The sequence below is a fragment of the Haemaphysalis longicornis genome, unplaced genomic scaffold (genome assembly GCF_048455015.1).
Source record: "Haemaphysalis longicornis isolate Haplotype H1 unplaced genomic scaffold, Haemaphysalis longicornis Haplotype H1 scaffold_1, whole genome shotgun sequence".
In the NCBI taxonomy this organism is placed as follows: domain Eukaryota; kingdom Metazoa; phylum Arthropoda; class Arachnida; order Ixodida; family Ixodidae; genus Haemaphysalis; species Haemaphysalis longicornis.
The window spans coordinates 449,480,316-449,507,380 of record NW_027526203.1 but is presented as its reverse complement, the minus strand read 5'-3'; the positions used below and the strand labels follow the sequence as shown (position 1 = coordinate 449,507,380).

The 27,065-nt window shown below is 46.0% G+C and overlaps 2 protein-coding genes across 3 annotated transcripts; both read left to right on the top strand.

The window, feature by feature from the left end:
* Positions 1 to 4,383: 4,383 nt before the first annotated feature.
* Positions 4,384 to 7,516, top strand: LOC144155976 (hexosaminidase D-like). Of its 2 annotated transcripts, none has more exons than XM_077687726.1 (2): positions 4,384 to 4,707; positions 5,580 to 7,516. In XM_077687726.1, exons 1-2 carry the CDS (start codon positions 4,688 to 4,690, stop codon positions 7,273 to 7,275), a joined length of 1,716 nt encoding a protein of 571 aa, XP_077543852.1. In that variant the 5' UTR covers positions 4,384 to 4,687; the 3' UTR covers positions 7,276 to 7,516. The 2 variants fall into 2 exon arrangements, with proteins under 2 accessions (XP_077543852.1, XP_077543851.1); XM_077687725.1 differs by having other exon boundaries at positions 4,386 to 4,707; positions 5,502 to 7,516.
* Positions 7,517 to 8,482: 966 nt separating this feature from the next.
* On the top strand, positions 8,483 to 26,228 carry Csl4 (exosome component 1 Csl4). The gene is made up of 7 exons (XM_077687734.1): positions 8,483 to 8,638; positions 8,874 to 8,992; positions 19,139 to 19,299; positions 19,381 to 19,414; positions 22,780 to 22,830; positions 22,912 to 22,993; positions 26,043 to 26,228. The coding sequence occupies exons 1-7, from the start codon at positions 8,608 to 8,610 to the stop codon at positions 26,147 to 26,149; spliced, it is 585 nt and encodes a 194-aa protein (XP_077543860.1). The 5' UTR covers positions 8,483 to 8,607; the 3' UTR covers positions 26,150 to 26,228.
* Positions 26,229 to 27,065: the final 837 nt, after the last annotated feature.

Genomic DNA, 27,065 nt, shown 5'->3' with positions numbered 1-27,065 from the left:
AAACAGCTGCGCACGAGTTGACCTATTTTATTTCAAACGCCCCCATTTCAAGTGCATCCTAGGCATGCGAGGGAAAAAAAAAAACGTTAAATGATGGGTTTCTTTAGCGATTTTTTTTATAGTGCGGTATATTTTATCTTTCTTAACAATGCCCAGAGATGCAGTTGAGCTCTGTTCACTTTGCAGCCCCCCCCCCCCCTTTTTTTTTTTCAAGTGAATTGCACTTTTACTTACTATAGCTTCCAGACTTTTGCGGTAGCTCCCTCAAATGCAGTCATGCAATTTTACTGAATAGCTTGTAAATAAGGACCTTTAGCTGCTTCACTTTTTCACAGACCACACCTGCAGAACTAAATTTGAAGCAACAGCACAATTTGTGCGACATCTGCTCTGACATTCCAGCCGTAGAAGTAAGTTATGTGCACTCTTAGTCTACTTGGCCTAAGCTGCACAGCAGGTGTTCTGTGCATCTGAACTGGTGGCGCGTCAAATGGCCTGTGCTAGAGAATATGTGTTACACTGCCATGTTACAGCATTAGACTGGGCCGGGTAAAGGCACTGTGGCTACAGTGCTAGTAAGTTTTTTAAAAGAGCTTGACTGTTCCACTTAGCTGAAAGGGGGGCTGTTTGAACGCTTCCAAACAGGGAATGCGAACACATCTCAAATATCAATTATTACCAGTTGTTACTATTATGATTATCAGCAGTTCTAGTGCCAGTTTAGTGCACTATTACCTATATATGCTATTCATAGACACTAAAAAAAGTGCATAACTATTATATTGTTACTCTTTAAACAAGTGAATAACTATTGTTTTTATCATTAATGTTTCCATAATTATTACTATTGCTTTTTTTATTGCAATGTATGGGAATGAGTTTAGGTTTTTACGTGTAAAGCTTGCTCTGGTGTTTGGGAGGCTGGCCAGAATCTTGCCTGGTCTCAAGTCACGTGCTATGCTCAGTGATAGTACAAGCTGGTACTGCATTGCTGTGTGATGTTTTTCTGGCAAGTTACTGATGACCAAACTTCTTGTAAGGACATTTTTGTGTGCTGTAAGCTTTTATTTTTTTGTTGCAAATATATTGAAGTACATTTGCACAACTGTCTGCTTGTCATTTTTTGCTTCCTTCTTTTTTTAGGTAAAGTATCTAACACTCATTCTGATACACCCACCAAAAAAACATGTTGGTATCTCGGCCATGGTAATCAAGCACATTTTTAACTGGAAGCCCACATTTTGAAAACAGTGGTGAGCAAAAAAAAAAAATGCATCTTTTAAGCATTTGCGGTAGAAGATTGAAATAAAATGGCAATTGTAAATTGCGATTTCGAATGTTTGATGCAACATAAGATGGAAATAGTAAAACAAAAGTATTGCACAGTGCACTATAAATTGTAAAGAGCCTATGGCAAGAAATTACTACTGCAGAAGTTTGCTGCTTAATTCTCCCTCAACTCGTTAATTGACCAAGTTCTCTGGGTCGCTGCACTGGTTAGTGCAAGATGACACGGATTAGCAGTACCACAGGCTGTAGGCGCATTAGGTAATACATGATAAATGACACATTTTAGTGCACGCAATCAACTTAAGTGCAATATTTACGACCCAGTCAATGTTTAGGCGAACTTTAAGGTAACACATAGGCTTGTGAAGGTGTATAAGAGACGCTCGTCACTTGCATCTTTTGTCCACTCCCATTATGATAACCTAACTAAATTGTGAAGCATTTGACTTGCTCAAAACAAGACAACATAATTGTGTGAGAACTTCTCACATCTGGTCTTCCCAGAACTGTCATGGGCACATTCAAGCAGGAAGCCGGTTGAGTGTTGAGGAGCTGCACTATCAAATTACGAAGGGCAGCACAGATAGCTTGCACAACTAACAGTGTGGTCATTACGGATGTGCTCGCATTGGAATGGCAAGAAGGGGGAGGGGAAAAGCAGTACGGTGTGTGATATGAAGTAAGAAAGAGAGTAAATAACCATGGCTCAGATATTGGGGTTATTTTTTTGTTTTCCCCTTTGCTTTTTAGCGTTATTTTGGCTCCATGTTCTTTGTTAAAGCGACAGTTTGGTGCCATATTTTATTTGGGGTGCCTCATAGCATAAAGCGTATTGCAACACTTTGCAACAAAATGGGCCATAAAATGTGAGCTTCGTGTGACAGTAAATGTTTTGAGCTCGGCCAGGCTGGGTTCAGACAAAATCTATTGTAATTGAATTTTCATCATTTCTTGATTTTAGCACGCACCACTTTGCAGCCCGTGCATCATATGCCATTTTCTTTGTTTGTCACTGGCCACTGTGATTGTCTAAAAAAGGCCAGTTAAAAGTTTTTAGCTGTCGAATTAGCCTGCTTGGCTTTCGTTTGTGCTGTCCTAGTAGCTTTGTAGCCCTTTGTTGTGCGCCGAGTTGTTCTGTGGAAGTGAATGCTTTGGCGAGCGCTCACATGTCGAAATCGGCCACTTGAAGAGTCACTTCTTTGAACATACTTTTTGGGGTTTCAAGAAAGACAATTGCAGGAAAGGAACTCTCTCGGAGACTAGAAATTAGTTTTGAGTGCTCAATGATCTGTAATTTGCTTTTCAAAATTACTTGCGTATAGAACAAGTGAATACACCCGATACACCCGAGGAAAGCAAATACACCCAAGGAAACGTTCCCAGTCACTTTTGTGTCCCATTTGTCATTCACTGATACCCAACACTGTTCTTCTATGTGTAGCCCTGGCACCGCATGGTAGCTTGAGAATACTGCATCATTTACAGCTATCTCTAACAGTGTAGGCCGTAGAGCCCCTGTGGCATCAGTGTTGTTTCACAGGTTTCACCATTGCATTGTAAGTAGTTGACCCACTTTTATTTTTTGTAGGTACAATATTACGATAGACAGTATATATACCTGCAATCTTATAATCGATGCCATAGTGCTAGCATATTCCAGCATATCCTCAAGTTCTCAAGTTGCTTTAGCAGCAGCTTATCCTCAGATTACATTCGAGACCCAAGTTGTTTTAAATGCATGTGGTGTGGTAAGTGAGAGCAAACATACTGACAACAGAAACTTGTTTGAGCATAAGGATCATAAAATCAGCTATTAAAAGATAGAAAAAAAAAAGAAAGCTTTTATACACACTATTACGTAATTCAAACAACACGAGAAATAAAGCAAACAGGCCAGCTTTGTTGTACCATCTCCTAATCACCCATGAAAATGCAATGAGGCAAATGGCCGATTCCAAATTTCTCACAAGGAAAGCGACGAGTGCAACAACACCGCGAGAATGAGCAACCTGCCATAAGGTCTTCATTCATCACTTTATGCAACTGTTCTCACAATTATAATGGCAGCTGGAACTTCGCAAGGTGCAGAAGCTGAGTTCAAAAAGCGAACTTTCCCGCACATAAGGTCACACGCCTCGAGCCTTCCGCAATTTATGACAGATAAACAGGCACACAAAAGCCAGGTGACTGATGGTCCATGCAACAATCAACTGGCTTTGATCGAGTTTCGTCGCGCCCCGCTGAGGTCTTGACGTGTACTATAGAAATGGGCGTAACAATTCCCGCAAGCTGTGCGCGAAGCCACGCTGAATGAAATACGCTGAGAACAAAGCATGTCAGCTGTCGAAGGGCGCAACGCGCTTCGACTGGCTGTGTCTAATGTTGAGGCAATTGGTGCGACAGTTCCTTCTTGTCCTTCTCAATTACTTTATGGCGTTTATAAATCATTTTAGATTACGGCAGCAGAAAGCCGAAAAATCAAAGCTGTGTGTGCACTACAGCACTTCGCACGCAAAAAGCGCCCGCCGCTGCCTCGCATACACTACTTCTCGCGGCATACGGCGCTCATTTTCAAGAATTAACTAGGGTACTGTAGCAACGCTGCGCTCCATACCACGTTCTATCGGCCCACCACAAACGTTGTAGCGTCGGATGGCGAACGAAAGAAGTGTTCGTCGAGTTTCAAGAACAGGGTCGGCCGGATGCTTGCATCAATAACTCTATGGTTTGCATGACTTGACTAGAGCTGCTGAAACTGCTGAAACTCCGAGCCATCTGAGCTGACAACAGGCACCACTGCGTCGGCAACGCGTTTCGCTGTCATCGCTGTGCGTTTCGTGCTATGCTGACTGTTCGCATTGCTATCAGAATTATCTTTCCAAACATCAAAGCGACAAAGCACGGTATCTGACTCAGCACTTCATCTATCGTGCGTCCTGCGCCTTTACTAAAATGACTAATATGACCCACATTTTTTTTTTTTCTCTAGTAGTTTGCGTCGGGCTCGGGACGCCGCGAAGCCGCAAAAGTGGCCGTTATAAGCAACAGTCGCGCCGTGATAAATATTGAATGAATCACGAACTGCGAAACATTATCTTAAATACCGCAGTAGGTCGCCTTTTGAAGCGACTTTGCAAACCGGGTTCGCAGTGTAGCAGTGTAGGTGGCGCGCCTTTCCACCGCATAGCGCAAACAGCAAGAAAAGGAAGACGTCGTTCTTCCCAGGCAGTCTACGTAACACTAGAACATTTCCAAGTTTTATCCGCAGGTCCATTTTGGTTCGCTTCATCTTGGCCCCCGTTAGTTGTTTCGCTTGAAGTCCTCGTCTTATGAGAAGTTGAAATCCTTTTGTGCAAGCCTCTAATTCATCGCTAGGTCATCGTTGTCACCGGCAGTCATGAACGGCAAAGGCAATCGGTAATGTGGTGTTTGTGTTCTAAGAAGCGTTTTGTTCAGTGTCATTTGAATGCTGGGTATGTGAGAAACCTCGTGGTAATTTTTTTCCGGTCCGCGGGTTTTTCTTTAGTTCGTGTGGTGTGTGCCTGATGGAATCATATCCGTTCAGTGAGCGTTCTGCGAGAAATTTCGCTTGTGGCTGTGTGCATGACGTTTGTACTGCATAATTAGGTGCCAGCGATTAGCTTTTGAAACCAGTATGCTTTGTATGCATGAAACACTTGCGCTTCCGTGGTGTCCGATCGACGTCAGTTCAGTGATGAGCGCCGTGTAGTTTGCGCAAGGTTTCGTGATAGCCGCTTGGCTCCTTTCCGGCACGGAAAAGGAACGATCGGTGGTCACGGGCGACGCACATTTGCTTGCACATTATTGAAAGCTGTTACGCTGGGAGCGTTATTTATTGCGCAAATTGACGTGGTACTCAATTGTCAGCGCACTGCGTGTGTTAGCTTGCAATTTCTACTGTCTGTTTTGTCCGGCCCCATCGCGTTATCCGTGTTGCAGGTGTTGTGTGAAAAAGATCGACTTAAACGTGACTTGCAAGCGCTCTCATTCATGCATTCGCCGATAAAAGACCGAGGCGCGGCATTGTTGTCCGCGGCAGCAGCTCGCTATTGTTTATTAACTCTCGCAACCTGGTCATCAGTGTTTGAAACACGTGCCGCAGTGGGCGGCGCGAAATGAATGAGTGCGGCTTTCGTTAGGTGCGCGCAATGTTCTCCTCTCATGCCGCGGGGTGGGTCTGTCTGTTCCAGGTTGTTGCAGTGAGCGGGGGCAATGTTTGCCACGGGCAAGCTGTGCGTGCATCAGATTGTTTTGGCCATGTGGCGCAGGAAGCCCATCCTGCTCTTCGTGGTGCTGGTGGTGGTGCTGCTGGTTGTGTTACTCCAGTATAGCTCTCTGGGCAGCCACAATGCACGGGCCGACTCGCTGCTGGGCTCCCCATTCGGCATGGCTCCCCCTGCGGCTCCCGAGCAGCACTGGGCCGACGCGCACAAGTTGGCTGCTGAGGACAAGCTGCCGCTCAAGGAGCCGCAGCCAGGGCCTCCCAAGGGCCGTACCTTCATCCCCCAGCTGCGCTTTGTCCACTTCGACCTCAAGGGAGCGCCGCCCAAGGTGGCGTACCTGAAGCAGGTGTTTCTTCTCATCCGGGAAGCGGGCGCCAATGGTATCCTGCTCGAGTACGAAGACATGTTCCCATACCATGGCATGCTGGAGCCCATTCGGGCCAAGAATGCTTTCAAGAAGTCCGACATTGCAAAGATCCTGCTTGCTGCCAAGGAGAGCAAGCTAGAAGTGATCCCGTTGGTGCAGACATTTGGACACTTAGAGTTTGTGCTCAAGCTGCCAGAGTTCAGGCACATCCGGGAAGCTGATGAGCACCCCACTGCATTGTGCCCGTCGCGCAATGAGAGTTTCACAGTTGTGAGTGCCATTGTAGATCAAGTATTGGAGCTGCACCCGAATGCCAAGTGGCTGCACATTGGTTGTGATGAGGTGTTCCACATGGGCTACTGCTCGCGTTGTATGCAGCGTGACCGGGAAGATCTGTTTCTGACCCACGTGCAGCGTGTGGCGCGTCATGTGAGAGAGCGGCACGGCCGTGTGCCTATCATCTGGGACGACATGTTGCGGCAGATCAGTGCAGAAAAGCTGAAGCCACTTGGTAAGCTTGTGGAGCCCATGGTGTGGTCCTATGTCAAGGATGTGTACCGCTTCATCAGCTACAGCAATTGGGCCACCTACAGTGAAGCATTTGACGCCATCTGGGCTGCCAGTGCATTCAAGGGGGCCTTTGGCGAGACCCTGACTGTGCCCAATGTGCGCATGCATCTGGAAAACAACGAAGGCTGGCTCGAGGTGATGAACGAGCAGCACGCCAAGTTCCCCAACTTCAGGGGCATCGTCGTGACGGGCTGGCAGCGCTACGACCATTTTGCCACCCTGTGCGAGCTGCTGCCTGCAGGCCTGCCGTCCCTGATTCTCAACCTGCTGGTGCTGTCCAACGGGGCGTACAGCACCGACCTGGTCTCCAAGTTCCAGGAGCTCCTCAAGTGCAGCCACTCGCGGACGCAGATGGACTTGCAGAACGACCCGTACCTGTGGCAGAAGGGCTACGGCTGCTTCTTTCCTGGCTCAGCAGTGTTCCGCCTCACCCAGACGCACAGCGAGGCCATCAAGAAGGCAAACGACTACCTGCACGACGTGACCATTGGCAAAGCCTGGGTCACCGAGTACAATGTGCGCCGCAACATGACCCTGCCCAGCCGGGTGGACCAGGTACTGGAGGAGCACTCGTCCACTCTGTACACGCTCACCTCCCTGATTCACCAGGCACGCGATGTCCTGCGCGAGGTCTTCGACGAGTACACAGTCGCCGAATGGATTGAGCAAAACATCTACCCATCGGTGGTGCGCCTTGAAAAGCTGTGGAACGACGGCCTGTCCATAAAGAAGACGCGCACATGGCCCGTGCGGCCGCTCGAGCCGCTACCCGATTTGCGCCGCTTCAACATTGGGGGCGTCTGATTGCACACGGTGCTCTAGAAGGGACTCTCGGGGTGTGCACAAACAAATGTGGAGGGTGGGACTTGCTGGATTTTTTTTTTCTTCCTAGTGAGTGGGTTTTTAGAATGTCATTTTGTTGTTGTACCTGCTGTATGCATCTTCACTCTTGTTGAGACACGGCCAGGACTGTCTGGTGTTCACTGTACTGTGCTACGTATTTAAGTTCACTGAGTGTGCATCAATAAAAGGTCCTTTTAAGTTATTCAGGTGACGTGCTAGCTGAATAGAGCAAAGCTTGATGGCTAATTGGCAGAAAGTACTTTTCACTGTTAAAGAGGGAGCATTAGCTCGGATGCAACTTCTTGCCAAGTGCATTGCAGCACAGAAGCAGTAGCTATGGCAAGCTTTACAATTGGAATAAAATTTGATGCCTTAAAATAACCTGAACTCTGAGAATGGTGGTCATAAAATTTTGGCTTAAATGGTGTATTTTTTAACGATCGCAAGAACTACTACAGCGACTGCAATGTTATGAACTTCAAGAGTCTTTGTTTTAAAGGCTGGAATGAGTGCTTTAAATTTTAATCTCTTATAATATAATCTCATGTATTATATATGAGATAATATTATCAGAGATTCACCTCTTATTATATAATGTTTTGTACCTTATTGGCATTTTCTATAAATGAAAGCTGCACCATAAAGAAATAAAGCAGGAGATTCTGTTTTCTACAATTCTGTTCTTTTTGCGATGTAGAGTACAACGGCTGCGTTTTATGATCGCCCTGGTAATCCAGTTTCAAGGTTTGTTTTATCACTAGTAGAGTGGTTCTGTGGGGCCTCTTGCATTTCATTTTGCAAGTTTCTAGCTTGTCAAAGGGCAGCTGTAATGTAGTACTGTGCAATAATTTCCTGGCGAGGCATATTCTTTTTTTCGATACAAGTCAAACTGTACCAGGCTCATAGTGTCGTTGTGTTTATATATTTTACAAAAGTCGCAGTTGCAAAAGGTTACTAAAAGTATGCCTATGAGCATTAGAGGAGCGACGCGAAGAGTTGTAGTTCCCGCGTTTATTTTTTTAAAAAAGTAGGGCCGCAAGCAAAGTTTTATGGCCACTGTTATTTGGATTTAAATACTTTATTGTAACTGCAGAAGTACACTTAGACGTTTTGGTGAGAATTTTGCGTCGTAATACATTTCCTGCTATGTCGCCACCAGCAAACTGTTCGCCATCCAGAGTTACTGGATCGCCATCAACATCACAAAGGTTTGCGTTGTAGGCGCTGGAATCCAAGACAATCCGGTGTGTGAGTACTTCGAGGGCGACCATTTGCGTGTGAACGACGGCGGTAATGCTCGCACAAGGAATGTATTGCATACCAGGTAAGTAACTAATATTTTTAATGGGCAGGGTTTCTAAACGTCTTCTACATCTTGCTACATTAATATGGACGAAAGAAGTAGCGTGGATGACGTGACTTGCTAGAACTGTCATCCTGTCGTTCGTGTGGTCGGAAGCATAGGGTTTCTCAATTGAACAATTTACCTAGTGAGAAACTGTGTGATGTCCACTTAATAAATCTGCACCTGTCTGACGATTTTTATTTGCCTATCCTAGGACAGAGGCTGTGCTCGTCCGGTAATCGATTCCTGGGAGGAGATGGCACATATGCCCAGCAGGGCTACATCTATTCCAGCCTTGCAGGCTTGATCAAAATTGTGCGTCAAAAGGATAAGGTAAGCAATCCTTGCTGTTTCCACGCCCCCGGGTGTGCTTGGAATGAAAGCGGCCGGCCGTGCTGTGTGTGTGTGTGTCGTCTGAGCCGAACGTCGTGAACGCTTTATTGCGCAGGTTACACTCTGGGCTAGAAATTTATCGAAGTGGATATTTTGCCGGCTGCCGGCATTTTATGCTCCCCTTAATTATGCCGGCGCAACGGTGGCGCTACCACCGCAACTTAGAGTTCCGGTAAAATTACTAGAGTAGAAAATGCCGACAGCCAGCATTTTCCTAGTTATGCTGGCAGCTCGCATTTTCTGGTCCTCCTAATTATGCCGGCAGCTGGCATTTTTTACGGGAAGCGAGTACTCGGTCCTACGCGGATGGATACATGACGGGCATCTTGAATTGACTGCTGGTAACATATATCCCTACAGACTAAAGTAGAGGTTCCTGGCACAATATTCAGTTATGTAGACACTTTGTACGTCTGATCGGCAGCTGGCATTTTTTACGGGAAGCGAGTACACGTCCCTACGTGGATACATGACCGACAGCAGGCGTCTGTTGAATTGACTGCCAGTAACACATATCCCTACTGACTAAAGTACGAGCTCCTGGCACAATATTCAGTTACTTATGCAGGCTTTTTCTACACCTGTTTATTATGCTGACCACTGATACGCTGACATAGGCATCAACGGTGTGTCCACCATCACAAGGATTGAGTGCTGGCGTTACATTTCACGATAATTCTGGATATTTTGCCGCATAATACATGCATCGGGGGGGGGAAATGGTTGCGTGAGTGCGTGCCAGTATTGTGCTTAATAAGAACCGGGCATGTGCAGACATCGAGTCCCGTGATTTATGGAAGTTGTAAGTGCTCCAAGCTGCTTGCCCCCCTGTGTCCCCCTGATGACTCCTAATTTAGGAGCACCTACAGCCACTAGCGAAGCTTATTTAGTGGCTCTAGTAGCACCCATTTGGAAATAGTTGTGGTTTTTGAATAACGAATTGAATTTTTAACATTTCTGTTTTTCCTCAAATAATTCCAATATTCGGAACAAGATCCAGAACGGTTTAGTGCTGCTAGTTTCCCATCACAAAAGCTTATTGCAGCCCTGCCATAGGGGCCGTAAAATGCCTCCATGCCCTTCTCTAATCCACCCGGGCTTGGCACTGCTGGCTCAGTAACAGACGTGAAAAATGCCGGCTGCCGGCAAAATATTCACTTCCTTTATCTAATACTTCTAAGCGAGACTGAACTCCCTGGAAAGAATTGTGTTCACTGTACCTGTTAAACAGACGGGCAGATACCTCAATGAACATCTACGCGAGCATGCCAATAATGTACGTAATGGTAAGGAAGGCTTTTTGGCACTGCATGTCAGCACGTGCAGGGATTGCATTTCGCAGTTCCTTGGCACCACAGTGGTCGATAGCAAGCGCGCCTAATCGGTGAGGCAGCTCATATGGCACGTGAAAGGAACGTCTGTGTAAGCAAACTGTCGGTTCCGCTATCTGATTGGGAACTACATTCCTTGCAATGTGGAGTCATGCGCGACAGGCCACTGTGATTGTCAAAAATATTGGCACATGTTGCGTGTATTTGCTCTTTCTTTTTCAGTATTTTTTTTTGTTTCCTTTTTTTTTTGTTCCTGCAAAAGCAAAGCATATATATTTGCAGTTACGGGCATAAAGAATCAGTTGGAAGTAAGTGCTTGTCCATGTGTTTACTTTTTGTCCCTGTGTGTTTCTTCTGCGCTACATGTTTCCACGCTGTGGTAAAGGTTACTTAGTTACTTAGCAAGATGACTACTTCTTAGCTCTTAAAGTATAGCAAGCCTTGCCATTACCTCGTCCTGGGGTTCCTGTTCCTTTTGTTTGGCTGGTCATCCTTCAATTCTTGCTCACTGTACGTTGGCTGTTTTTATATTTTGTCTCATCAGAAGTAAAAGTGACATGTATTGGGTGCGGCACATAGTATTTGAGAACACAGCTAAAGCAATAAATTGTTGCTCCAACTTTAGCTACCTCTCTGTATTTTCAGTGTTGGTTTGAACGGCACCTGTGTTACCTGCCTTAAAGGAGCCATGAAGAGAAAACACAAGTTTGGTTCATTCAAAAGATTGTCTCGTTAGAATCATACTGACACCACTTTTAACGTAAACTTCGCTCAAATAAGCTACATAATTAGGAAAAACAGGAATGGTCATGCGACCCACCAGCTCATTTCCCGCAACAGAACCTGTGATGTCACATGAGCTAAGCTCTGCGATTGGCGGAGGCTGGCAGAAGCAGACGCAAATTAGGTAGAGCTTACAAACTAGACGAACAAGCGATTTGCGCTTAAATTTAGGGCACATTCTTTACAAAGCAATAAGAATGATGGGACAAACAGTGGAAGTTACGAAAGCACATGTAAACATAGAAGTACTGATGCGTTCTGCTGTTCGTACTGCGCACAGCATGCTTTGGTTTAGCTGCACAGCACTACGGTGCTTGGGGTTGTCTCAGACGACACTGGCCGATTGACGCAAACAACGGTGTCTTATGTGACCCCATTTGTCGAGCGAGCACTGTTTCAGGGAACGAATATTTTCTCCCAGAACAAAAACAAGCCAGGTTTAAATGCGGGCAAAAACAAACCAAACGCTTGCCACGGTATGGTGGCGCCATATAGGTAACGGAACATAAAGAAACGCGGGAACAAACCAACACCGCTGTACAGGGTGGAGACAACCTTTGAACGGTCCCGTGCCGCCGCAATTGGGCCAACGGGCTCAACGCGTTATTCTTTTCGTTTCCCACGAGACCTAGCAACGCGAAACAGACAATATGATTCAAACTTTTTCAGTAAACCGCGTTGCGGCGATAATTTTAGCGCGGTTTTGACACAATGACTTGCTTCGGCGGCGAGCGAGCAACCAAACATGGCGGCGCCAGCGTTACGTGTCTCTACCCTGTACGGCGGATGCGTGAATGAAGGTACTCTAGGCTGCAGAGCGGTCGGTTCCTGTGATGTCACTTGGGACCACGAAAACGCACGATTGAGCGGGAAAATCAAAATTTTAACCTAAATTGTTTAATTTCTCAGTGAATAAAGCACCGTTTGTATCCGGACAAGCGCTGGGGGCACTATAAAACACGAAATCTTACGAATAAAACCAACTTGCATTTTCTCTTCATGGCTCCTTTAAAGGGACCCAGAAAAGCCTTTTGTAAAAGTTACAAAAGGCCTGTTTGTCGCGTAGTACCAATATAGCGATGCAATGCCGTTGGAATTATTGATCTACATTCAGTATTAGCTGCGCGAGAAGCAATTAAGTGCACCTCTCCCCCCTTGCCGATCGATTCCTCCTACCTCTCTGCTTCTTTCAAAGCAGCTGGAAACACTGTGAATACCCATGTGACATCGCGACGCTCGACTTCCGTTCTCCGTTATGTAGTGCCTAGAATATACTAGAATATAGTGCCAGTATATTCTGGGCACTATATCCGCTAGCTACATTCCTGCGCCTAGGCACGCGTCAATCGCTGCGGACCCACCTTTGCCTCGGGATCGCGCAGGAAGGAGGAAGAGCAGCTGGAAGCCGATGGCAGTGACGTTGCCGGCGGCCGACGATTGGCCGAATCAGGGGGGCGCCTCGCCGTTGCGTCAGCCGCGGTCGGTTCGCTGCGGTGTCATGCTCATCGGCTGAGAAAGGCGATCTTCAAAAATTGTTTACAAATTACCCGTACAACGTATGGGGCTCACACTTGGATCAAAAATCCCCCGTTATGGGTTTTACCACCTGAAGGCATTTGATTGCCACCTTCACAAAGCTTTTCTGGGTCCCTTTAACAGTGGACGTTTTTCGAGTACCAGTCCTCCCAGTGGTTGCCACAGCGAACTTAAAAATGTCAGTCAGGCACATCCTCCAAAAATCTTGCTTTCGGAAAACTTGTGCACAGAACATTCTTTTTCAGTCCCTCGCGCACCTACCTGTCACCCGTACCTTTTGAATGAATACCATGGAAGCAGGTGCACGTTCCCGAGACTAATCTGCAGTGGGCGAAGCGCTTTTCTTTACTTTTTTTTTTTTTTCACCTCGGTTACTCTCTCACTGAAAGCCATGTGCTTGCAGCGTGGTCAGCCTCAAACGTCTTCACCCCTTTTCTTTGTAAGCATTTTTGTGCATAAGTACGAAGTCGCCACAAGCTGTCAAAAAAGAGGAAATAAAAAAATGGCGCAGCTCTACTGCTGCAAGGCTGGAGAAACAGCAGAGCTGGGGGTCGACCGAGCTTCTTCCCACACTGACAGCGGATCCCAGGGGACAGGGAGCAGCTGGGCCTCAGCAGTGCAAAGTCGTTTTGGACGGCACTGTTAACCAAAGACCATTAAACAGGGGTGAGACAGCTGCGCATATTGCGCCTTTTTGATACAATCCCATTTTCCTGCGCCAAGCCGCTCCAAAGGCATGAAACATGCAAAAACTGCGCCAAACTGCTCCAGAAGAGCCTGAAAGGCACGGATTTTAATGTTCATGTCAGTTCCGGCGGGGACGAAAGCCTCGCGCATCCTGGTCACCACTTTTATTGTCGGTCAATTGCAAACACAGAAATGGCAGAAATAGAAAGACTGAAATGAAGCAAACAATAGCTTCTAAAACAGGATTGGTTTCCGTCCGGGTTCGCTGAAACGGCCTTCCTGATTGGGCATCTCTGTGGCTACAAACATGGCCACCGCCTGATCCGGCTGCCACTGCCTACTTCACGCGCTCAGTGCGCATCGCCGGTATTTTCCCTGGTTTATTTTACGCAGTCAGCTGGGTTCCAGTCTATTGATTCTATCAGTTGTGGCTCTGAACAGTTACGTTAACCCGGGGTTATGGTTTGAGATTGGTGCGAGATTACGAGAAGTTGCGCGGCTCGAAAAAAAGTTAATTGAAATGAGGGGCCTAAGACTTCCGCATGGCTTGTCCTCGAGTGCGAAACGCGGTGCGTGCATCTATAATCGGGTTCATGAAGTGAACATTTTGGCTCACTGTGGTGTTATAAAATGCTGAGGTATTGCTGTGCTTCGAAGCCTGATCGCGAGCCTCGGAGGTGGAATGGTCGACACGAAAGTTGCTGGCTGTGCTGCGGCGCCGCGACCTGTTCAGGCAGCGCCCAATGGCTGCAGGACTGCATGGTTGCCATAGCACGCGACTAATAACACTTGATGTATGCGAAGTGAAATTTAATGCCAAAATCTAGGTGGCTAAACAGTAACGCTACTCAAAAGACCATGGGGTGAACGTGCACCCCACGGACTACAACGGGTAGGCTGGTTGGGCTATGCGACCGTTAGCTCGAAGTTGCTCAACTGCTGCCGTGACTACACTCGTTCGTACTACGCAGCCTGGGATTACAAAAATAATAATTTTAGCATTGAAACGGTAAAAAAAACACGCCCCAATTGCAGATCCCTTAAATTTCATAATGTTAACGGAAGTTTTGTTGTCAGTGTTGCGTACAGCCGCAACCCAATATCACTAGTTAGGAAGAAGGTAGTGCAGTTAGAACTTTGTTATACTCTTAAAAAATTCTTTCACGTAAGGCTGTTTCAGTGTTCTGTGTATTCAAAACTGATTGGAATGTGTACTTGACCCTTCAAATTGCTAAAATTATGACTTTTTAAGCTCACAAGACGATGTAATAAATGTCCCTAACTGCTCCAAATCAAGATTCTTCTGCTCCAAAATCAAAATTTTGCTGCTCCGAAAACTGCTCCCAAATCTCGTTGGGCTGTCTCAGCCCTGATTAAAGTATGTACAGTGTTTTATTCAGTAGCAATCATCGTCATCCCTTTTGTCGTTGTCTTCCGACGGCACAGCCGCGTAGGGCAAATCCTCCTGTAGCGCGTCCTCACCTTGGTAGACCTCCACTTCTTTGTCAGCTGGCCCGGTGGCCGTCTCCACGTGTGGATTGGGAAGGGATGGCTGGACAGATTCGTCGTCATCGTCTTTGGCACGGCAGACCTGAGGTGTGCCGGTCGCTACACGATGACGACAACAAAGGTGGGAGCTCTTCATGTGACATTAGCCCACGTGCAAGCCTGTACGACGCCGGGCAGTCGCCGCAAGGCACGCGCGTACGTGCGCTTGGGGTTTTCTGTCTACGCCGGATGGGTTTGTGTTGGCCTAAACAGCTCTGCTGTCAAAACATGCTGCGCTAGAAAGCATAGCCGCCCTCGGCGAAGCCAGCCGAGAGTGTGCCCGTTTGTTTTGTTGCCTTGGCGACTGCCAAGAATGGCGTACCAACAGCCTGCACATGCGCAGATCGCTACTAAAAAAGGTCCATTACAATATTCTGGCTTCCACTTTGACAGAAAATGACTGCGCATGCTGTCATCACATTAGCCTCAAACCATCGGGCAATTACTCATCTGCAACTGCAACATGGAGATACAATATTCTTGGATGTTGCTAGACGTTCTGTTGCCATGTGAACAGTACTGACCAGGCTTCACCTATCGTTTCGGCCGGAGGAATATTCTAAATGGTGAAGTGCTGCTACTGTAGCAATCGTATGGCATGCTAACGTCGTCGTCAGAGGCACTGTCTACAAATCAGTGAGCATCAGTTGCGCTTTCTGCATTGGGGAAGTAAACTTGGTTAATTGTGAAGTCTTGGATGCGGAGCATTGCCCTGGGGAGGTCTCAAGTGGTTGTAGCAAGACTCTGCTCCTGCTCCTGTGGGGCTTATATGATGGCACTTGCGAGCTCTCCAGATTTGTTACCTTCACATGTGTGGATGTCACGGAGAGGTACACTGACCAGCTGCATCATCATACCTCATGTGGCCAACGTGAACTGTATGTCCAGAACCAAGGGACAGATTTGCGGTCATGCCCTAGGGGGGCGGTGGGAGGTTTTTGTGTTGATGATGATAGTGCAGAAGACTGGTAATATTCCATGTCGTTGTTATCATTATTATAATCAGTATTATTATTGTATTACTAATAATATGATTGTTATTGTTATTAAAGGACATTATTTGCTGTCATTACTACGCGAAGCAGGCCTTATTCAAAACCCATCTTAGGTTGTCTGGAGGGGGGGGGGGGTAGTATTCTGCCACTGGCCAGCACCAAATTCAGTGAGGACCGTCTGATCAGACCATAGAGCTACTGTCAGGATAAAGACAGTTTTACTAACCTTCTAGGTCAATGCGTTCAAAATGAAAAACACTGGAGTTATGCATTTTTATTTTTTTTTTTTGTTCTGCAATAGTTTCTGTATTCTGTGTACAAATTTTGTGGTATCCTGAATTCATGCCGTGCTCAAACTTTAGCCTGATTCCATTAAATGCCCATATTCATTAAAAAATTTTTTGTACATACTTTTGTAAATTGTGGACTTTGTGGACCTTCTTGGCCAAAAAAAGGGGAGGTGGTGGAGGTACGCCTTTGGGGTGGTGGGGGCCGTTTTCACACAGCCGTTTTTGCTTTTCATCTTCATCTGAAAAGCAACAACTGCGCCCAGGATCGAAGCCGCGTCCTTGGTCTCAGCAGCACAACGCCTTAGCCATTAGTCACTGCGGCGGGTATCTTCTTGGCCCCATGCCTTGTTGGCACATATGTTCAGGTCTAGCCTGGTTTGTGTGGGCAACCATTTTGGGCAGCAGCGTGGCCGCATGCATGCTACTCATGGAGGAACCCTCCTTTCCATTTGTGTTGGGACCGAGCTTGGATATTCAGTTGGTGTGTTTTTCATTGGGGCCGTGTCTCATGGCCATGGAGACAGTGATCCGGGTCTGAGCTGGCACGACTTAGCAAGCAGGCTGAGCATTGTCTCTGCTGTATGCAAAAGTTGTACTGTTGTGTGAAAATTATCCATACTTCTCTGGCAATGAAGTCAGTCAGTTTTTGTTACTGAAGCGTGGAAGTCCATCAATTGGGCATGAGTTCTCAAACCCGTGCACGAGTCTTCGTACACTGCTGCGTGGCTGGTACTGCTAAGTAGTTTGTGCTCTGGTGTAGCTAGTCACGGTCTTTTCCTTAACATGTCCTGTAACCTAGCCTGCAAAACTGAGAAGGTAAGCAATCACAGGTGCTGTGCTTGTGCTTTTACTGCCAGGCAGTACGATATTAAAAAAAAAAACTACTTTCACGTGGTTCGTATCTAGCAGGGCTGTAAGAGGGACTAGGTGGTTGTCCATCACAAAAGTGACGGCCCTCCTTATGACAGGTTTTTCAGCCAGAGGAAAAATAGAAACAGTGAAAGTGCTAATTTACTTGCACATTTTTTTTGTGATAACATAGCTATCGTAACACACAAACTCATCAAACAACAATTAGATATGGCCAAAGCAGCATAGCTTCCCATAGCATTAACATGCGATTTAATTCATGTAGATTTCTCATAATATTGCATTCTCTGTGTTTGAAACATTTATATTTTGTTAGACTTCATTTGTAAACAGTGCACTCAAATGTAGCCTGCACTCATTATCATAATTGCTTCAGTTATTTCTCCTTCTGTTCAGTTTTTGATCGCGCAGTGGTGTGCGTGTCCTCAAATTTCGGGTAACAGTGGCCCCGATTGTGCTGGGATGTTGGGATCATGAAACAGTGGTCTGCTGGAGAGTGCTGCAAGCATAACTGCTGTGATAGCCACACACAGTGCCAGCATCTGTGGTAAAGAATCTCCAGAGCAACGCGAGGGCCTGTAGACGCAGCCAGGACAACTAACATCTGGAAATATCCAGAGGCTCTTCTCTCAGAGTGTCTACCAAAAGGGGAAGCAGGGAACTTGAAAAATCTAGACAATTCGTGGTGTATGGGCTTCTATTGGAGAAAATTAGCTGTAATTTTATTCAAAGATAACAAAAGTCGGGATAATGCTGGCTGTAGTAACTGCACTGAAGAGACCATGCAGGGCAGAAAGAAAAATTTACGCCCACCTCCCCTCGCGGGAACCCTGGTGTGATGTGACGCTGAGGGGGCTTCAAGCGCAAGCGGAGAGCAACCGTCGACCGAAAGGCCGCCGGAGAGCGGCACACCGGTTATATGCGCAGCGTGTCCAAAGGAGAGGAGACCGCGGAGAGAGAGAGTACTGCACATGCGCAGCACCGCGCGCAGCGCCGCCCACCGGCAGAGTGAGAGCGCGCTGGGCCGCACACCCGCGGATGTTGAGAGAGTGTGTTCGCTCTAACCTGGGCACGCGCCGGCGCCAGTGCGTCTGCCGCGGCTATGACGCAACACAGTCCACTTTAATCCAATCCAAGTCAAGCCAATCCAATCGAATCCAATCCAATGCCCCTCGCGAGAGAGTGGAAAGGCTGCGGACGACAACGGACGCACGCAGGAAGGACAGGGCCACCGACAAGAGATGCTCTCAGCTTCGCATCTAAAAAAAGCGCTTCGTACGGATCATACATGAGGCTACTCAGTGACCGCCGACCTGCCTTTGTTTGAGTATGTTGTTTAGTGGACGCCTCCTGCACTGCTGTCGATGAGTCTGTGCAATGCAAAGGAGCCCCTCGACGACCACCGGGATCCCCTTGTTTCCTTGCATTTGCCAGAAGACAACTCAAAAAGGGGCGGCACAAGACGTTCCGACGCTCCCAATTCCCGCGAATGGACCCTTCCTGTGCAACACCGTGATGATGATGCCAACCCGTTGTCGGTTGATGCTGGCACAGCTGCAGGGTAACAAATTGCACATCAGTAGTTACGCCAGCCTATGCCGACTTAGTTTGAATGGCTGCAGTGGTGCCGCAAGTGAAGGCGCAATTTCATCAGTGAAACATTGCGAGTGCCGCCTGGATTAGGCCCCCACCTCCCCCTAAAAAAAGAAAAAGATGTGAATTTGGTGTTCTACGCGCTATGTAGAAAGCAGTTTTTTGTGAGCAACATGGGAAGAGCAGTGACAAAGCACTGGCTGCGACCAGAGCCAGGGTCCCCTCATTTTTTACATCACCGGCAAGCCAGCCGCCCGCTGCCATTATGATTGACACTGTGCTGATGTTGTGGGGGAAAAAAAAACGATCAGGGCCTTTGTTAACAAAACTGATTTGACAGGCAGAAATAATAAACCCAACTGATGTGTTTGTTTTATTACTGCAGCAGTGTCCTAGTATGCCTATATGCACTGGTTCCTGCCTTGTGTAATGTGCTATCCATTTGACTTCCAGAAAACCTTGGTGGAGGTGCAGCGAAGCACGCGAAAAAATGTGCCTGCTCCCGGGAATGTGGTCACGGTAAAGGTGCTAACTGTATCACACCGATTCTGCAAGTGCTCCATCATAGCCATTGAAGACAACAACCTGTCGGAGCCATTCCGAGGAATCATTCGGTAGGCCAACAGCTCTGCTTATTGAGCTGTGCCATGTTTCGACATTTTTTGCTGTAATAACTGCCTTTTTTTTTATTTCAGAAAAGAAGATGTTCGAGAGTTTGAGAAAGACAAGGTAATTTGGTTTTTGTTTTGATAGTTGGCGAATGCACCCTGCTCAAATCTTTTCTCTAATTTGGGGCTGTGTGTCCGCTTCAACATGCAGGAGCCATGACATTTACTGCCAGCGTGTTATTTCATCACTTGCATCATTTTACCAAAACTCCTCCAACTATGCTCTACATTTGCTTGAGAATAGAAAAGTTGGGATTACTTCATAAAAAAGAAAATATGTTGCAGAAATTGAAGCCTTGCTCTTGGTTTCACATATAAGACAGTAAGGTGCTACATGGGTATATTAATAGTGCAACTTGAGGCAGGAATTGCATGAAACTGCTTCAAAGGGCAAATCTTGGTACATCCTGCTACATTTTGAGTAGTCTGCACTCAACGTTGTTTTTTTGTGATTTGTACAAGTTAAACTGACACCCGAGCTTGTAGAAAAGAAAATGTGTTTAAAAAGTGAGCGCAACAGAAAAGAAAACTGACAGAATGGACAATTTTTAGAAACTCCCAAGCGGGAGATGTTTGATATCGTGTAAGCATTCTTTCTAGTCACTCATCTCTAAAAACAAAATTTGTTTGAAAAAAAATTGTTTCAAAATTTGTAGCTACACCGGGATATCAGGTGCACAGCAGTGGAGGCCTCTAAATTAGTTTGATATATCTAGAGATCTTTAACATGCGCACAAATTTCCGCGCGCATAACTTTCGAAAAATATTCTTAATCAGTTAAACGTCCACCGTGGCCGGGCTCGAGCCCACATCGATGGGCTCTGATGCGCAACACCTTAGCCACTGAGTCACTGTGGTGGGTTAGGGTCTCTTATGAAGTAGTTTGTATGACCCCGTCTACTTGCGTAGTGCAACAGGTAGCATGTCATCTAATCCCTTTCAGCGTGGTTGTGTGGCATCTTTGAATATTAGCATCAGCTTGCAAGGGGTTTAGTAGATCACCTTGTATGCAGGAAGCCGGAGGTTTAAGGGCCCCCAGCAACATTCTTTGAAAATCGGAAATGCTTTTAAAATGTAGTCATAAAGCGCATGCAGTACTTAAATTAGGTGGCTATGAAGTATTCAGTCCAGGTATTACTGCTGTACTCCCATTAGAAAACTTGAAACTCGCTCAAAAGATCTCACTCTTGTTGCATTCTGGGCCAGAGTGACATCACTCAAGCCCTGTTGTGGCTATTCTGTTGGCTGGCTTCCTTCCTTTCAGTTGCAGCAGTGAATGCATTTGATGGCCACTTTAAAGAAAAATTGTAATGAAAGTAAATCAGAAACTGGAAGTGTCTGCCCCAACAAGCACATCACGAATAGCTCTCAAAGTGTTTCCCAACAGAAGGAGACAGTGAAAGCATCTATCGGCGGTGTTGCAGGTGAACTTAAATACAAGAACCTCTTGACTGGTTTTAAAGGGACTCTGCAACACTCTTTGAGCAGTGCAAATAAACCTGCACAACGTTTAGATTACACTGCCAGGAATACCTGAGCCAAATATTACACGTGCACGTGAAGCGGTGAGCACGCAAATCGCTGTGACAGAAGCAGAAAAACCAATCGCGCTCTCTTCAGTTTTCCTCATTATGTACCACTGGCACTGTCGGAATGACGCCATTTCTGTGGTGGCTTTCCTATTCGCTGTCGCTGGTCAACTTCACGGCTTATTTCTCGCATTCCCTGTGACGATCAACTGTCGGCGCAGTGTGTCAACCTCTTTTATGCCTGAACCTGTGCGAACAGTTTTGGTGTTCCTTTTTTGTTTTGAGTGACGATCTCAATACTTCCCTTTCAACCAGACCACTCGACAACAAATGTTTATTGCTTCAAAAACGCCCTACCAGCCTGAGCCCACGCTTGGGAGCAGACACCCATGCTTGCTTTTTTGTTGCACCAGACTGGAAATAGACCCCTCCACACTGCGCAGAAAAAAAGAAAATTCCCCTGCCTGTGATACATCGAAGGCCGCTGAAGAGAACGCCACGAGCCGCCCCCCTCTGAGCGTGCAGCCTTTGTCGTGTTGTCCGCAGTCAAGAGGGAAAGATTATGCGCGATTTCTCATCACGCGTAGTTTCGGTGATAGAGAACTGATTTTCGTAATTCTTGCGGGAGGAGATTGCTGGGGCAATAGTCTTTACCCCAAAATACATTTCGATTAGTCGATGGGAAGTTCTGCAGGGTCTCTTTAACAAGGTTCTGATGCAGCCTAGAACGCTTGTGCAACTATATGCTATTGATCAGGTGTGCGTGCAAGTGCAGAATTTCAGATTTCTGGAGAAAAAAAATCTGCGATGTTTAAAAAAGTTAATTTTTCAGTACAATTCACTATTGTACATAATGGGACTCGCAGGTTGTTTTTTTGGCTATGATTGTTGTGGCCTGGACTGTTGTTTTTGTTTATGATTGTTACCTACATTTAGACATTTTGAAACACGAAGGCTAGATCGTTCTGGAGAGGTGGCTGCTCCATTTCATTTTTGTTTAGCAACTTATCAAAAGACTTGTGCAACTTTTCTGCCTGGGGTGTGACGGGATAGGTTATTCGAGCATAATAAACACTGTTTCATGGACAGGTTTTTCTGTGCTTCAAGAAACGCACTCTGGTGCCGTGTGGTTTGTTTTCCTATGCTACAGCCCAATTTTCCGCTCAAAGGCATTCTTTTTGCTGCTCATAATCCTGTCTTCTTCCTCCGAAATACTTCTTGTTGGCTGCTACAAAATATAATTGTGCTGCTCTGAAACAGACTTGTTACTTCTGGGAAAACTGCTCCCATATGAGTCAGGCCAGTAGTATCACTGTGATTGCTACTGCTCTTAATTGCTGCTGTAGGGGTATTGCTACAAGGGGGGAAACATGCTACAGGTGGCATTTGTCCATTTAAAAGCAGGAGACTCTATCTACCTTAATGAAAGACACTTATTTACACTTGCCATAGTTTTAAGATTTTTTTGTTGGAGGAGCTTGTTACAAGTTCAAACTATCAGATTATGCGTTGCCCTTGTTAGTCTGGCACACCCAATCCCTTGCTACAAGTGACCGAGTACAACCGCTGGTTTTGTGTGAAGGCTTGCAAATGCTTTTTTTGTGTGTGTGTGTTGTAGAGAAAACCAGCAAAACCTTCTCTTGCACAGCATCTTGCTTCCACATGATTTAAGTTTTGTCCAGCTTCAAGCAACGCTTGTATAATCCTGGAGTGTTGAGCAGTACAATTTGGCAGAGACGAGAGACCCAGATTTCACACACTACCTTTCTTCTTCTGCATGTGCTCTACTCTGATGTACTAGAGGTTGTGTCACCGTGATACTGGGGCTTTTTCCTTTCCCCTGCAGAGTAGTGGCTCATTCTAATCTTGGCTTGGCCTCCTGGGGCACTCATTGCAGGTCGAGATGCACAAAAGCTTTCAGACTGGTGACATCGTCCTGGCCAGAGTGGTATCCTTTGCTTTGTGTGCTTTGTGAAAGTTTTGCAGCCTGCATGTGTTGGGCATGTTACTGCCCTTGACTTTGCCACAGATATCTATTGGCGATGCCCTGTCTTACTTCCTGTCTACTGCAGAGAATAAGCTTGGAGTTGTGGTGGCTTTGAGCCCCTTGGGTAAGTTTTTGCAAAATGCTGGCATTGCAGGGACTAAAGAATTATTCGGGCGGGGGAAGCGGTTGGGGAAAAATCGCATTGCCAGTTACGTAACGATTCTTCAGCACGTGTTAAACAATATAGTATTTCAGTTTGTGCTAACTAGCGGAGAGTGGTCGAAATAAGTCTGAAACCCCCTTCACCTACAGTGTTGCCTCGTAGGTAGTGTCTTGTGTTTTTAAATTTCCTCCCGAGCCTGTAGATCTTTCTTGAGTTAAAGTTTCTGTGGAAGCCTAGTGCTTATCAGAAAGGTTGTTTTGACATAGAAAAAAAACTGAGTGTTTCGAATATTACGTATTCGCTTCCAGTCCCTCAGCAGCAGTCTTTGAACACAGAAATATGCATTGCAGCTGCAAACATGCTTTATTAGCCAAATTAACCTGTACACTGGCCAAGCTGTATATTGGAATACTATATGTACAAGCTTATTTGACTGATGTTACTGCACGCACAGCTGTAGCACGCTTTCAATGCGGGAATTGTAATATCGGCAGTGCCCTTTAGACGTGCATACTGGTAGGTGCGGGAAAGGCCAGCAGATCTGGTGTGCACTGTAAAAGGACCAACAGTGGCAGTTAAGCCATTGTCAAACAAGCCAAGGTATTATGATAGAAATTTGAGCGGATCACTGTGTACACGTGCGCATGTAGTGCTCTGTTCATGAATTAGCTCCTCAAAATTCCTGCGTTGGTTCTAATCCCAAAGTGCGCCTTCAACACCAGTAATTGGCCCCGCCTCCAGTAGTTGAGTGTCGTTGGCCGCAGCATTCAGTTAACCATAGTATTCAAGCCATCTCAAAAGCTCCCCTCTTATTTATAATGCTAGTTGGCTTTTTTGGCTTTTAAAAATAAGACAGAGGGAACATTTCATGGCTGCACTGTGCAGTGTAATGCAAGCCAAGGGAAGCTGCTTGTGTGGTGTGTGTGACACGGGCCCTCTTGTACCCTGGTCACATGGGCACCTTCAATCTGGATAGAAGCGAGGCACGATTGACTTCTCCAGCGCGCTCGCTGCATCACCCCTGCTATACTCGGTTACAACTCGAGAACGGCACCACCTCATGTAGTGTATCACTCCGCCAAAGTGCCGGACCCGTGACGTCAGTGCGCGCGCGTTTTGAAAGGGGTTTGCTATGAATGCGTGATATCGTCTGCCTTGTCTCACGCAGTTTGTTTGTCGTCACTGGAGTCGTTAAAAGCTTATTAAGTCCAAAATATCACGGGGACGGCTCATGCCATGTTCAAAATATTCCCAGTAACGCCCTACTTGCGCCGCGCGGAGAAACATCCGGCTACGATGATAAGACACAGCGGCAACTTCCGGTGCCGTTCTTTTAAGTTGTCACCGAGTTACACGGAACGTTTCAATCCCGACTGAGAACTTGCACTGATTGCACTCACGTACGCCAGGTAGCGCAAAAAATGTACTTCGTGGTTGGCACCTGCTAGCTTTGTGTGGTCATAGGTATACGTAACTATATAAATGTATTCTCAAGTTTCAGTCAAGTTATTTGATACAATTTCAAGCGTTAGTTGAAGTTGTCACCTTCTGTGCCATTACTCAGCGGTGACGAAAGTATCACCGCTTTCGTCCAATTACGCTTAGAAACCTCAATATCGCTTTGGGAACTAGGATCGAGTTCTAGTGGGATCAGGCTTGATCGTGATTGAAACTGGCCATGTAGCAGCGCCCGATCAGGATTGAGCTCGATCCGGATCGGCTCGATCGCAATTGAAAGTGCCTGTGTGGCAGGGGTATTACTCTTACCAGAGAGTCGAGTGTTGCTGCACGCAGGATTTCTTCCCATCTGCCCAAGATCACTGACCTGTGTTGCCATTGCAATGCACAGCTCGTTGTGGGGGGTTGTTGCGTTGAGATTCTTGGGAGGCAAATTTTTGTCCAAAAGTCGAGAGAGAGAAAAAAAGACATCCACTCGTGTGCACTTCAGGGTCCCTTGAAAGTCGGATTATTTCAGATTTGTCCGAGAATGGCAAAATTTCTTCCTAGCCTGGCTGTTTTTCGAAATAAAAGTATAACGATTTAAAAATCATAGCACCGGTAAAGACAGGGCTGCAGAGGAAACTATAAGATGAGCCCAGCTGCGGGTTTTTTGCTTATGCGTTCTGTTTTATTCATAATTATGTTCCGAAAATCAGGCTAGTCAGATATCTTTAGCAATCTATTTGAATTTTTAGCATCTAAAGAAAAAAGAGCAATCTTGGATACCTTTATATTCGAATGGCTGGTTTTGAATAGCTTATATCACTGAAATTACAAATTTTAAGCACTTAAGATAGCACTTGCCAACTTTGCATTATTTTCTTAACTTTAGGCAAAACCGCCATGTAGTATTTGGTTAACTTGGGTCATTTATTGCCAGCACAAAGTTTCTTTTAATTTGGTGTTATATTGTAAGCCAGTTGTGTCTTGTAGACACCACTCTGCCTTAAGTGAAATCATGAAAATGTTGGTTTCTCTTGCCCCAATTTTCTTGTGGTTAAATTAATATAAAAATATTGGGTCCTACCTGCTACGCCGGCAGGAGCACACTAAGCATTTCACCCGACTAGTAAGTGTGCCCCTGTTGTCTTATTGGCACATTCAGAATCAGCACATTCACTTTGGCCTAGGTGAAATTGCACTGCGGTTGGCCTTTAAAGCACTACCTGCAGGCATCAGTTTTATTTTTTCTTAAGTATATTGCAAAGGCGCGACATGATAAGTGGCCTTTTTTATTCTTCAAATACCTGAAATGTAGGCCAGCCTTTCTTTCACTGTACTGAACAGCATCTTGGCACTCCGTTTGCAATTATTATTAGACGAACCTGGTCGTGCTTGGAATGTACTTGCGAGGCAGCACCTCCAGGCTGCCGAAAGTTTGCGTTGTGGACTGCGTTGTGCGGGGGTTTATTATTTTGTAGGGAATCCTACTGCAAGAGAAGAGGTTATTACAACTCGAGCAGTTGTGCATGCTTTGTTCCCATGCTTAAAAACATTCCTTTGTGCCCAGGCCTCCCGATGATACCAGTCAGCTGGGCAGTCATGCAGTGCCCTGTGTCCAGCGTCCGAGAGTTCAGGAAAGTGGCCAGGGTGGCACCTACGACGGCTACGGCCTAATTGGCAGGATGGGACAACCGCATGAAGTTTTACTCGCGACCTGCATAAATTGCTGCAAAAAATGGCTGCAGTAAAGTCACTTGTGTCAGCTTTCTTCTCGGTGAAAGCGCATTGAGGCAAATGTTTTGCTGGCCATTTTCTTATCAAAACAGTGGAAACAGTGTATGTGGAAAGCAGTGCTTGTCTCTGCACATGTGCCACTTTTGGAAGTATGGTAGTATCATTATCATTAAAAAAACACTATCATTAAAAACAAGAACTTGTGGAAAAGTGTCCTTTGCTGTGACTGACAAGTAAATGCCACCGATTCGGGTGGCCTCATGGTGTTTTCGTGGGTCTGGTAGTACAAAGCTCAACTAATGTTCCACATGCGTCCACAACCAACGTACTGCAACGATCCATGAATGACACCCAACTTTAGCTGACAAGTCTGGTATCACTTAGTAGCCGTGTAACCATGTAAGGGTAATTATGTAGTAGTTTTCTTTTTACTGCACCATGTTGAAAAAAAGCATATCTGAAGTTATTTCATTTCGTTTCTTTTATCTGTGGGCTAAGGCATATTGACAGCCACAAGGAAATTCAGTAATCATTTTGATTTGCATAATATTACAGATACGCTAGAATTGTAACTAATACCTTTTGTGCATTCGTTCCAGTAGGAAATGAAACCTGTTCAGAGTGGGGTTCAAATGCTCTACAGAGAGCAATTCAACTGTGAACTCGACTTGGGGAAAATCAACGGGTTGGAAACGCAAATTCAAACGCCTGTTGCACCCAAACCACTCCATGGCACTCAGCGTATGTAAATGACAATCTGCTCGGAGGACCATCACAGAGCAATAGCGAGAGCTTTTTGAACTCTCAGGATCAACTGCATACTGCCTGGTTGTGCGAGGGCTAAGCATACGTCAAA